This window comes from Crotalus tigris, unplaced genomic scaffold, assembly GCF_016545835.1.
Source record: "Crotalus tigris isolate CLP2741 ecotype Arizona unplaced genomic scaffold, ASM1654583v1 scf7180000018548.2558034, whole genome shotgun sequence".
NCBI classification, from domain to species: domain Eukaryota; kingdom Metazoa; phylum Chordata; class Lepidosauria; order Squamata; family Viperidae; genus Crotalus; species Crotalus tigris.
Window position 1 is genome coordinate 1,028,309 of NW_024097071.1, and position 12,269 is coordinate 1,040,577.

General features: G+C 41.0%; 1 protein-coding gene across 1 annotated transcript in view; it reads left to right on the forward strand.

The window, feature by feature from the left end:
- The first annotated feature begins 435 nt into the window (after window positions 1-435).
- The window catches only part of SLC17A8 (solute carrier family 17 member 8), a 34,033-nt gene continuing 22,199 nt past the window's right edge, over window positions 436-12,269 (forward strand). The window contains exon 1 of the mRNA XM_039354070.1: window positions 436-590. Coding sequence (XP_039210004.1) covers window positions 490-590 — 101 coding nt within the window. The 5' untranslated portion in view covers window positions 436-489. The remainder of the gene's footprint in view (window positions 591-12,269) is intronic.

A 12,269-nucleotide genomic window follows, 5' to 3' on the forward strand; every position in this document is an offset into this window, starting at 1 on the left:
AAGGCATGGTTTGAAATTGGGAGGGAGAATGCATAAATGTTTAATAAAGTTTGCTAGGGAGAAGCTCAAATGGCCAGAGAGACAGTATTGTGTTCGTTACTATAGCATCACTGAGCACATGTGTGAAGAAAGCCTAGAAAGAGGATGAGCAGCATGTTATAATGTGCTTTAGTCAGATGCATAAGCTTAACATCAGGTCCAGTATTACTCACTTTCAGGTCTATTCCTTTGAAGACTGCAGAATAACAAGAAATGCAAAACAGACCTCCTTCATTTTGCACTGAATTATTGACCATCTTTGGGAGAATCTATTGATAATTTCGGTGTGGTTATTTTGTTTGGAAGATTAACGTATCTGCCAGATCACTCTCCCAAGGAAGAAAAGAAAAAAAAAGAACAGAACAGGAAAAAAAGACTATTAGAATTGAAAAAAATTGATGATGATCAGTCTATTTTACATAAAAGGATTTATCTAAGAAAAAACAGAAGATGCCTTTTGAAGTGTTAAATTCGTTAAAAGAGAGACTTTTAAAGCCTGGGAAGGAAGAGGTGAAGAATACTGTAAGTGACTCTCTAGGACACTTGCAAAGGTAACAGTTTCATGTACTGTTAACTTCTATAGTAAAATTAGAAAGTGAAATACGTATGTGAAATATGTAGGAACAAATTAATAAAACAGGATATACAAGGATATACCTTAGTTAGATGTGTCCTCAAAATCAGGCAACCCTCCCCCAAAATTTAGATGGTCAACATTTTAGGCAAGCTTAATGTTATTGATAAATCAATTGTTTTGTAGTTTTAAATTAGTACAGCTAAAAATCATGAAGTATTTTAGCTATACTGCTGTGAGTGTGAACAGCAATTGTGTTTTATCTTCAGTCTGTTTAAATACTCTTAAATCCACAAATATGTGCTTGTCTTTGTACTCTTTACCTGAATTTAATATGTGCTTTTTTACTTAATCATTCTAATATATTTGAAAGTATATTTCACATTCATGAGAGTTATCTGTGAATGAATTTTATATACCATAAATTTCATAATATATTTTAGGAAAAAACTGTGTTAAATTGTCATAGCAAAAATTAGAAGTCTTGTATGTTAAAAAAGAATCTTTTATTAAGTTCCTATGGAAATTAGTTTTTTATGCAAACAGTAAACTTTTTATAAGGAAAAAAATAATACCTACAATGTCTAATTGGCATGTTTTTGTATTATTTATTTTCTGAAAATAGCACAGTTGTGTTATTGATGTGCTGTCTATAACAACACATTTTCTGGTCATTTTTCAAAATGTTATAAAAGCGTGAGCAGAAGTAACGTATTATTGTTACAATGTAAAATAATATTATATATAATTTCCTTACAATCTAAACTGCCATCATATGTGCTTAACCACAATTAAATATCTCTCAAAGTAAGTGGGCATTTCTCTATATAAATATACACAGAATTATGTTACAGTATTAATTGCTTATACTAACTGCAGAAAAACAACATGTTTATGTTTTTTGTATCGTCCTAAATAACTGTTTCGATCCATGCTTTCTTTATTTATCAGGACCGACTAGCTCATCTCCTTATTTGGTCTATTATATATAGACATTCATGCATTCATTTGACTTGGTTATTTTCAAAAAGCTAAAAAGTTTATGTGAGACATCCCACCCCCCAAAAAAGCAGAATGAGAGTTTATATTGCGAAGTCATAATAAAAGCAATAATCTCTTCTCCCAGAGGAAAGCAATGCCAAACCATTTCTGCAATGTGGTCAAGAAAACTACATAGACATATTGTGCAGTCACCAAGAGGCAAGCCAGACTTAATGAGGGAGACATTTTAAATTTTAAATTTGAGCATTAAGCATAAGTGTTTTCCTGTTTTCCTAGCTTTCTTGGGCAAATTATTTTTAATTTGTAAAAATTTAAAAGCCACCTTCATATTAGCCCAAAGCTGATATTTCTTCATATTTTTCCAAAGTTTTAGGTTGCTGCTATTGTTAATATTAACCGTCTCTGAGTGTGATATTTATTGTCTCATTTAAATGAAGATATATCTATAAATATCAACAAATAATTTAAGTTGTGCATGGATTAAACCCAAGCCTTTTGGCATTCTTTAATATATATATATATATATATATATATATATATATATATATATATATAAGCACGAAGCCAAAAGCACCAGCCTGAAGATGACGAATGAGACTTCGTCGAAACGTCGCCAAGACACTTCCAATTTTACGTGGGAGAAAACCTGAATAACCAAAGACCTACATAGATAGATAGATAGATAGATAGATAGATAGATAGATAGATAGATAGATAGAACGGCCTTTTAGCCCTGATGATGTTGGGGAGTTTTCCCAGTGAAAGCTTGGCAACTTTTTTTAGCAAAGTAAAGTATTTTTAGTAAAGTATTTTTACTTAAAACTATCCCGGTGATCGAGTATTATTTATTTTATATATATATATATATATATATATATATATATATATATATATAAATCACTGAGTTATTTTCTAAATTCTATTTCAATTCCATTCAGATAGGAAACTGATATGATTTATTTTCCATATCCATTTTGCAATTTATATTGAATACTGGTGGATTGTTACATTGTTGATACTGTATCTTCATCTTGTTTATTTTTCTTTTAACTCTTTTGCTCACGGACGTAAAAATACAAATATAAGATAAATAAGATAGATTCTCCATCTTGCTGTTCCCCCCCCCAAAAAACGCACACGAAGCATTGCTCTATGTGACCACCTAGAATAATTTAACACTAAGATTACTTTTGCATAAAATATTTAGTAAATTCTGTACTGAGTGAGGAACCATCAGACATGCAATATTTTAAAACCATGCATCTGATATTTATTTAATATTATCTACAAAATATCAGTATTATTTGTTGGTGTACTATATTGCAGGAATGGATTATAATTATAATTAAATGAAATAAATGATACTGCCCAGTACTGATGAGAAATTAATCAAGCTGCAGCTGTCTTTTTAAATTAAAAATACTCAACATTTTTAGAACTGGGAGAGTTTTATAAATTAAAATGTCCTTTTGAGTCTCCATCTAATAACTTGAATTCAAGTCCGTGTATGAAAACCTAAACTACTAAAATTACCTTTGGGATTATATTTAAACAGGTTAGTTTTACTGTTAGAATTAAATCTGTTGATCCATCTGATAATTTCAAATAGTAAACAATATCTTGAACTGAGATTCTTCCATGAATGTGGCATAGAACAACTGCAATCCCCACAAGAAAGGCTCTGAAGTTATTGTTAGTTGGTTTAGACATATGGAACATCTCTTTTTTTGAACATGGATTAGATTTCAAGCTGCTTAAGTTAGAGATTTGACTTCTATGCTTCTGTTAAATAATGTGACAGGTATGTTGAGAAGAAATATCTATATCATAGTAGGAAACAGCCAACAGAAACTGTCAGAGTAATAATACTATAAGCCACCCCAGCCAGGTATGGAGAGTCCTTCTCAATCCCTGGAAACTTAATTTTATCTCATAAATCTAATTTTTTTTAAAAAAGAAAGGTGTTTCTTTAAAAAAGGAAAACAATTGATTTCAAAATATTCACTAGCAGATAAAATTTTCTAGTGAATCATTTGACAGCAAGAATTTCTAAAAAAAGACTCGTCTATGGAGATTCTCAGTCATCCAGGTCATAGTTATCCCAAAGGTGCTTTTTCACAAGGCAATTGGACTTTCTTGATTTTCTTTGAAGATGTTTCACTTCTCATCCAAGAAGCTTCTTCAGCCCTTGTTTCAGCTCAGAGCTGAAGAAGCTTCTTGGATGAGAAGCAAAACGTCTTTAAAGAAAAACAAGGAAGTTCAGTTGCCTTGTGAAAAGCACCTTTGGGATAAAAGAAGACTCCTTTCACATTTCAAACTGAATGAGACAAGTACTGTAGAGTTTTAAATTAAGCAAAATTCAGTTTTGCAGCCTTTCTGCAGCTTCCCGTTTTGCACTATTTTTCTGTGTTTTACAGGATGCTATATAAATTAGGAAACAGTAGCAATATCCTTTCTCGTTTTGTTTTTGTTTTTTAGAATTATTCTGTTTGTCTGAAGTATATACTATAGTTGGAGTTTTTCAACATTCTCTTGTATTGTTCTTATCAGTCTATCCTTTTACCTTATCCACATCACCCTTTTTTCAGATGGATTAGCAATTAAGCCTTTGAAGCCAGCTCTGCTTCCCATCCACAGTTCCTCCTAAACATTTTGGATTAATATGGATAGTAAAAACAGGATATTCTTTACTGAACTTTTAAAACATTGAGTGCAAGAGCAATATTATATAAGAATTATATATATATAAATGAACACTGGGATTTACTTATTTTATTCTGTCCCTTCCTTTCTGTCCCTTCCTGCCTTTTACTTTTGAACTGAACCTATCATAAGGGATACATTGAATTTAGACATTGACTGGCAGGCAACAGTAGAAAAGATATTGAGTAGGGCAATTAGGACTGTAAATTCTGGCCTCTAAAGCTGAGAAGTTCCTTGTGTGATGAAGCAGAAATGGCTACTGATGGTGGCAGGATGAAACAGTCTTATCATCAATAATCAGGGATGAATCTTGGAAATGTACACATTTCCATGTACACATTTATGCTCATTTTATTATTTTTAATTTTTTAATTTTTTTCCATAAATCAAATGGTGTGGGTATGTGTTTCTATTCTTTCATAGTAATATATTGTAGTAATACTGAATAAGTACTAATAGCAATAGTAATAGCACTTAGATTTATATACCACTTCATAGTGCATTACAGCCCTCTCTAAGCAGTTTACAGAATCAGTATATTGCCCCCAACAATCTGGTCCTCATTTTTCTGACTTCAGAAGGATGGAACGCTAAGTCAATCTTGAGCCATTCAGAATCGAACTCCTGGAGTGAGCAATGAGTTAGCCTGCAGTACTGCATTCTAATCACTGCGCTACCTTGGCTAATATGTAAATAGTATATATAATAACAATATATGACCATCTACTCAGAATGTAATTTTTTCTACTGTACCACTATACATACTATACTATGCTATACATATTACATTCACATAGTATAGCAAATTGAAAATGAGTGTAATATAACCAGTTATATTACCCTCCTAAACTAGAATATAAGATTTTTTTTTAAATCAAAACGTTGTCTATGGAATCATGATTTGAAAAAAGGGATGATGAATCTGCAAAGCATCCAAGCCAGTAGATCTTCCATGACTGTCCTACATGATGCAAGCCTTACAACTGCTGTTGTGTGATATCTCAGCAAGGTTGTTTTTAGCTGAAACATCCAGGAATGAAGTATGTGCAAAAGCTTTTTTGATGAGAATATTAGGTACCACATGGCTAAACTTAGGTTCCAGAAAGCTTCAGCTTAACTGGTTAGTAATATAAATATTCTGTCAGTTCTTGCCTTCTCAGTCTTTTGTTTTCCCCTGGCCTTTTTTCTGTTGGACCCAGATTTCATTAAGATTATTGAAGACCCTGTTATGGGGCAGCAACCAGATGACATTAATTAAGCAGGAATAACTACAAAGGATTAGAACTGTTTAGTGCTTAAACAGGACAGCATGGAAAATCCCATAGATTTACCACTTGAGACAATAAGAATTTGTCTGAACAGAAAAACTGTTTAAAATATGTATGGCAAAGAGCAGATATTTAGGAATTACTAAATTACTAAAGTGTTTCATACATCTGCATGAAGGGAGGTATGTAGTGGACTCAGTACTCTTCAACATATTCATAAATGATTTAGATGAGAAGTAGAAGAGGAACTCATTAACTTTGCAGATGACACCAAACTGGCAGGAATAGCTAAAACTCAAGATAGGCTCAAGATCCAGAATGATCTCAAGAGACTTGAACACTGGGCCCTATCTAACAAAATGAAATGCAATGGTGAGAAAAGTCCTCCAAGATCCTTTCCAACTCTGTTATTCTGTTATTTTATTTATGATGCTATGTGAATTTACATTAAATGTCCATGCACATAACACTGTGCTTGGAAGGATATCCATTCATTTTCCTATAGCAATTGCTTTGGATGTAAAGCAGATAAAAAGCTTGTAATTGTTTCAAATGATATTTATTATTTTAAGAATTACTGCTGGGGATGATATGGTATTTTATTATTTTATTTTAAACATACGTAATATGTCAAAGTAAAAAAATATAATGGTTAATGTTATGTCCCGAGCCTTTGCAAACGGCTCGGGCGTTTGCAGGCAGTCCCGGGCAGGTGCAAAGCTGCCCGGGACCAGACAGGCTGTCGCCAGCGCCGTGCGCATGCGCGGGTGCTGGCGCGGGAAAAGTAACCCTTTTACCCGGGAGTTGCCTATATAAGAGGTTGCGAGGTGTTTGGGCGAGGCTGAAGCCATCTTCCTGTAAGCTGAACGCTGAATAAAAGAAACTGAGAACTCCAGCTGCTTCTCGTGTCTGCTTTCCCGCCAAGGACGCAACACTGGCGACGAAGGTGGGATGCCTTGCACTACCTGGAAAGGAAGAAGTGTAAGCTTACCCAAGGAGTCCTGAGCGGCGGAAGAGGAACGGCGTCGACTTGGCAGCTGCCCGCCAATCCGGTGCGCATTCGGGGGTAGGCTGGCTGATAGACCCGTCTCCTGAAGATCCGAAGATGGCGAAAATCGGAAGGCTTTCGGAATTCGACGTCTCACATCCAGAGCGGTGGGAGTCCTACGTATCCAGAATGGAGAACTACTTCAAGGCAAACCAAGTGAGGGAAGATAGCTTGAAGGCCGCCACCCTGCTTTGCGTTTGCGGCCAAGACGCCTTCGAAATCGCAGAAAACCTTGCAGCACCTGTTCCAGTAGAGTCTGTAAGCTACGCAGACCTGAAGAAGCTGATGAAAGAGCACTTCCACCCCAAGGTGTCCGTTATCTCATGGCGCCACACCTTCGAGCAGAGGGATCAACGGTCCGGTGAAACAGCCAAGGAATACATCGCCGCGCTACGGAAGGCCGCCAAGCCCTGCGAGTTCAAGGACCTCGAGGAACGACTGAGGGACCGATTCGTGTGCGGGTTAAGGCATCGCGAGCTACAACAGAGACTTTTCGCAAGGAAGAATTATCCTTCCAAGACGCCTTAAGGGAAGTCACCGCAGAAGAAGCAGCAGGCGGCGCCATCAAAAACATGCGGCCGATCAGAAACAGTGCAGAGGGTGCGTCCGTGCACCAGGAAGACGTCCGACGAAACTCCGAGGAGGATCCGGACGAGGAAGTCGACCGTCTACACCCCGCGAAGGAAGAGAACCAGAAGGGAAGCTCTTCGGCTCCGCTCAAGTGCATCGGCTGTGGAGGTCGCCACAGAAGAACCGACTGCAAGTTCTGCTCCGCTACCTGCCGGGCATGCGGCAAACAAGGGCACATTGCAGCTGTGTGTCTGAGCCGACGAAAGGCACAACCCCAAGAAGAACGCCTGAAAGGTACCAGATTCCCCAGCCAGAATAGGGTAGGTTTTTGCGCTTCGCGAAGAAGCATCTGTAGAACAGGCACACACAAGCCCATGAAGAAAAAGCTGTCACTCAACGTGAAGCTACAAGGGGTTCCATTATCTATGGAACTAGACACAGGGTCTGCCCTGTCCATCATTTCATTGCATACATTTAGGAAGATTTGTTCCAGAGTGGGTCTAAGGCCAAGTTAAGGCCTTCTGATATTGTATTAACAGATTTTCAGAACTCAAGAGTGTGTGTTAAGGGGGAGGCCACCCTTAACGTGCAATACAAGAGTTTTGAAGGTCCACTAGACTTATTAGTAGTAGGGGGTGAACGAACGAGTCTCATAGGACTCGATTGGTTTGAGGCCCTGGGGATACACGTCACAGGACTCAACAGCTTACAAACACTCGACCTACAGGAAGTCTGCAAAGAATTTGCAGATGTTTTCAGCCCCCAGCTGGGCACATTCAAAGGACCACCTGTGTCCTTAAAGCTAGACCCCACTGTCACTCCCATTAGGATTAAAGCAAGAAGGGTCCCTTTTGCTTTAAAAAGTAAGATTGACACTGAACTAGACAAACTAATCCAACAGGGAATCCTAGAACCTGTTGATTCCAGCCCGTGGGAGACCCCCATTGTCACGCCTCTAAAGGCAAATGGGGACATTCGCATTTGTGCTGATTACAAATGCACACTCAATAAGGCATTGCAGCAACATGCCTATCCTGTTCCTGTGGTCAGTCACATCCTGGCCTCTCTCAAGGGGGGGCGTGTTTTTGCAAAGCTTGACCTAGCTCAAGCATATCAACAGCTGCCTGTTGATGATGATGCTGCCATAGCTCAGACCATTGTGACCCACAGGGGAGCCTTTAAAGTAAAAAGGCTACAGTTTGGAGTAAATGTCGCTCCTGGGATTTTCCAAAGCGTAATGGAAAACACACTACGAGGTATACCAGGGGTCTGCCCCTACTTTGACGATGTCTTGATTGCAGGAGACTCCACACACATTCTAGCTGAAAGGCTTAGGGCTGTCCTGTTAAGATTCAGGAAATCAGGCCTCAAGCTCAGAAAAGACAAATGCAAGATTGGGGTGCCTTCTACTGAATTTCTGGGATTCAAAATTGATGCTGCTGGGATTCATCCTGCTGAATCCAAACTAACTGCTATTTTAGAAGCACCCAGGCCAAAGTCTAAGGCCGAACTTCAGGCCTTCCTAGGCCTCCTGAATTTCTACAATTCTTTTCTTCCACATAAAGCTAGTGTAGCTGAGCCTCTTCACAGGCTACTAGACAAACAAGCTGTGTGGCTGTGGTCACAAGCACATGAGGCTTGCTTTAAAGAAGTCAAGGCCTTGCTCACTTCTAACAGTGTTCTTGCACATTTCAACGAGTCTCTTCCTGTGTGCATCGCTTGTGATGCGTCCCCCTACGGGGTTGGAGCTGTCCTGAGTCACCTCAGGTCTGATGGAACTCAGGTTCCTATTGCATACTACTCCAGAACACTGTCTTCTGCCGAGCGCAACTACGCTCAGATAGACAGGGAGGCTCTGGCTGTTGTGCTGGAATTAAAAAATTCCACGATTTTCTATATGGCAGGCATTTCACGGTCTTCACTGACCATAAGCCTCTGCTGGGACTGTTTACCACACGTAAGCAGACTCCCCACATATTTCCCCTAGAATGCTTAGGTGGTCTATTTTCTTGTCTGCAATGATTTTTCATTACTCCACAAGCCTGGGAAAGAAATGGGCCATGCTGATGGCCTCAGTAGGTTGCCTCTGCCAGTAGTAGAAGCTGACCCCGCGCCAGCTGTCAACATTCTATCAATCCAAGCCTTGCCCGAGCTCCCTCTTAGTGCCAGGGATGTTACCGCTGAAACGGGTACAGATCACACACTTTCACGTGTCCGCTCCTGGGTCCTGTCCGGGTGGCCTGAGCACTGCCCTAGTCCTGAGTTTCAGAGTTTCTGGTCCAAAAGGAAACGAACTGTCCCTTTCTCAGGGTTGTCTGCTTTGGGGAAACAGAGTTGTCATTCCCACCTCAATGAGGACTAGGGTCTTAGAATCCCTCCACGAGGGTCATCCTGGCATTGTTCGTATGAAGGCTCTTGCACGAAGCCACTTGTGGTGGCCTGCTTTAGATAAGATATTGAGGCTAAGGTACACGCATGCCACCTGTGCCAACGATCTCGCCCAGAGATGCCCCAAGCTCCTGTGCATAGATGGGAGGAAACACAGTCCCCATGGTCTAGGGTGCACATTGACTACGCTGGGCCCTTTCAGGGCCAGTTCTTCTTGGTCCTTGTTGACAGCCATTCAAAATGGCTTGAGGTTGTGCCTGTCTCATCCACCACCACTGCAAAGACTATTCAGGTACTGAGGGGGATTTTTGCTGCACACGGGCTGCCAGATGTCATTGTGTCCGACAACGGCCCTCAATTCACCTCCTCCGAATTCCAAGCTTTCTTACAGGCAAACCTGATTCGTCATGCCACGTCTGCGCCTTTTCACCCGTCCACCAACGGTATGGCTGAACGCATGGTGCGCATCGCAAAGGACGCCTTGAAGAGACTCACCTACGGGGACTGGCATCACAGGTTGGCTGACTTTCTCCTTTCTTATCGCACCACACCGTCCACTTCTACAGGGAGAAGTCCAGCTGAACTTCGTTGGGGGCGCCAACTTACTACTAGACTTGACCGGTTGCATCCGGACAGACTGCCTTCATCTACCTCACATCCTAGGGCACCTAGACAACTACTTGTGGGTGCCCCGGTTTGGGCTCGCAATTACGGGCCTGGTCATACATGGGTCCCCGCTTCTGTGTCCAGGATCACAGGTCCTCTCTCCTACGAGGTTGCCCTGGACAACGGTCGTGTCCTACGTCGGCACATCGACCAACTTCGCTCTAGGCGAGACTTTTCTGCTGAGACTCCTGGGTCTTTTCCAGGGGGGGAGGGGGACCCTTTGGAGCAAAGGGAAGGGCAAGAGCTACTGCCCATCTCCACTGAGGGAGCCACAAACGGCCCGTCCCAAGATTCCGCAATTGCTCCGAAAAGGAAGTCATGGAGCTTACCCACACAACAGGCACTCACGCCTACTCCAGCCAGGGAGTCACCCGGGGGCATACTCACTTTCCACATACGTCACACAGCACTCCAGTCACGGAGGATACCCGGGGGCATCCCAACAAATCATTCCCCGCAAGAGAGCTGGCACACAATTCCCAAGGTTGGCCTGACCTTACCCCAAATCCTACAGGGGGTCAAACATACACAGAGCTAGTCGAGGAACCAAGTCCCGACTACAACACCCCTAGCACAAATCAGGGAACACCTGAGTTTTGGGAAAGTACAGAAACCCACACGAGCCCGAACACAGAATGGGGTTCAGGGAATGGACAGCCTCCTGACAGGTCTTGGACTGACCTAGGAGGTCCTACAGAGACGCCCAGCAGCGGCTATCACTTCAAGGGGCCCGAGGGTCTACAGCTAGGCAGGTCAACCAGGTCACAAAGCAACAGAAGCCCTGGCCTGACGAGCCCGGTGGGCAAGCGAGCAGGCCAGGCATTGGGGCACAGTCCTTGGAAGACACCAGGGCACAATAGAGAGAAAAGGCTCACGCCTCCCTCCAGTCAGGGGACTTATGCCAGTAATCCAGAGCTAAGAAGGTCACAGAGAGCAAAGAAATCTCCCAAGTACCTAGAAGACTACATAACATTGCTGGCAAAGCAAAAGCCAGTAAACAGTGGGAACATTGGGGAGCAAAATGTCATATAAAATAAATGTTGTATGTTGGTAGTAGTTTTAGCCCGGGGGAAAGGGGTGTTATGTCCCGAGCCTTTGCAAACGGCTCGGGCGTTTGCAGGCAGTCCCGGGCAGGTGCAAAGCTGCCCGGGACCAGACAGGCTGTCGCCAGCGCCGTGCGCATGCGCGGGTGCTGGCGCGGGAAAAGTAACCCTTTTACCCGGGAGTTGCCTATATAAGAGGCTGCGAGGCGTTTGGGCGAGGCTGAAGCCATCTTCCTGTAAGCTGAACGCTGAATAAAAGAAACTGAGAACTCCAGCTGCTTCTCGTGTCTGCTTTCCCGCCAAGGACGCAACAGTTAATATATTTTTACTCTCCTGGAATAAATAGAAAACAGCATGCAAATACACACACTGTGAGAAGTTTTTGTCCATTAGTAATATACTCACTTTAATGGAATACACTTTTCCTTTCCTAAAATGGAAAATCTCTGTATGAAACATCCACCACACTCTTGTTCTTGAAAACCTATACAAGTGTCTGATACAAACTGAAATGACAAAAAACAAACATGTACTACAATATCACAAGTTGTACTTGTGTCCTAACTTGTGTCCTAACTTGTGTCCTTAATCATGGGCTTTTTATAGTGATAACACAACTCATATTTTATCATTTGCCCTTCTTGCTCTCCCCTGGGTTTGGTTCTGAACCCTCTTATGGCTTTGCATTATTTATTTAGAAAATGTAATTGGCTAGCCATATTAAATACACGTTTCTAGGCAGCTAAGAAACCAGCTCAGAAGAAAAACAGTATGAAAACTTTTATAAACAAAGCAGAAAATATAGTTAAATATAATCCAATACAAAAACCAAGGTACCACTTTAAATGTTCAGAATACAAATACACATTTATTGTATTATTTTACTCAAGCATATCCTCTAATTTAAACTATTGTTCTAATGTAATTCTTGTGTGTAAGAAATACAGTTCTTTCTAGAATTTTAATAG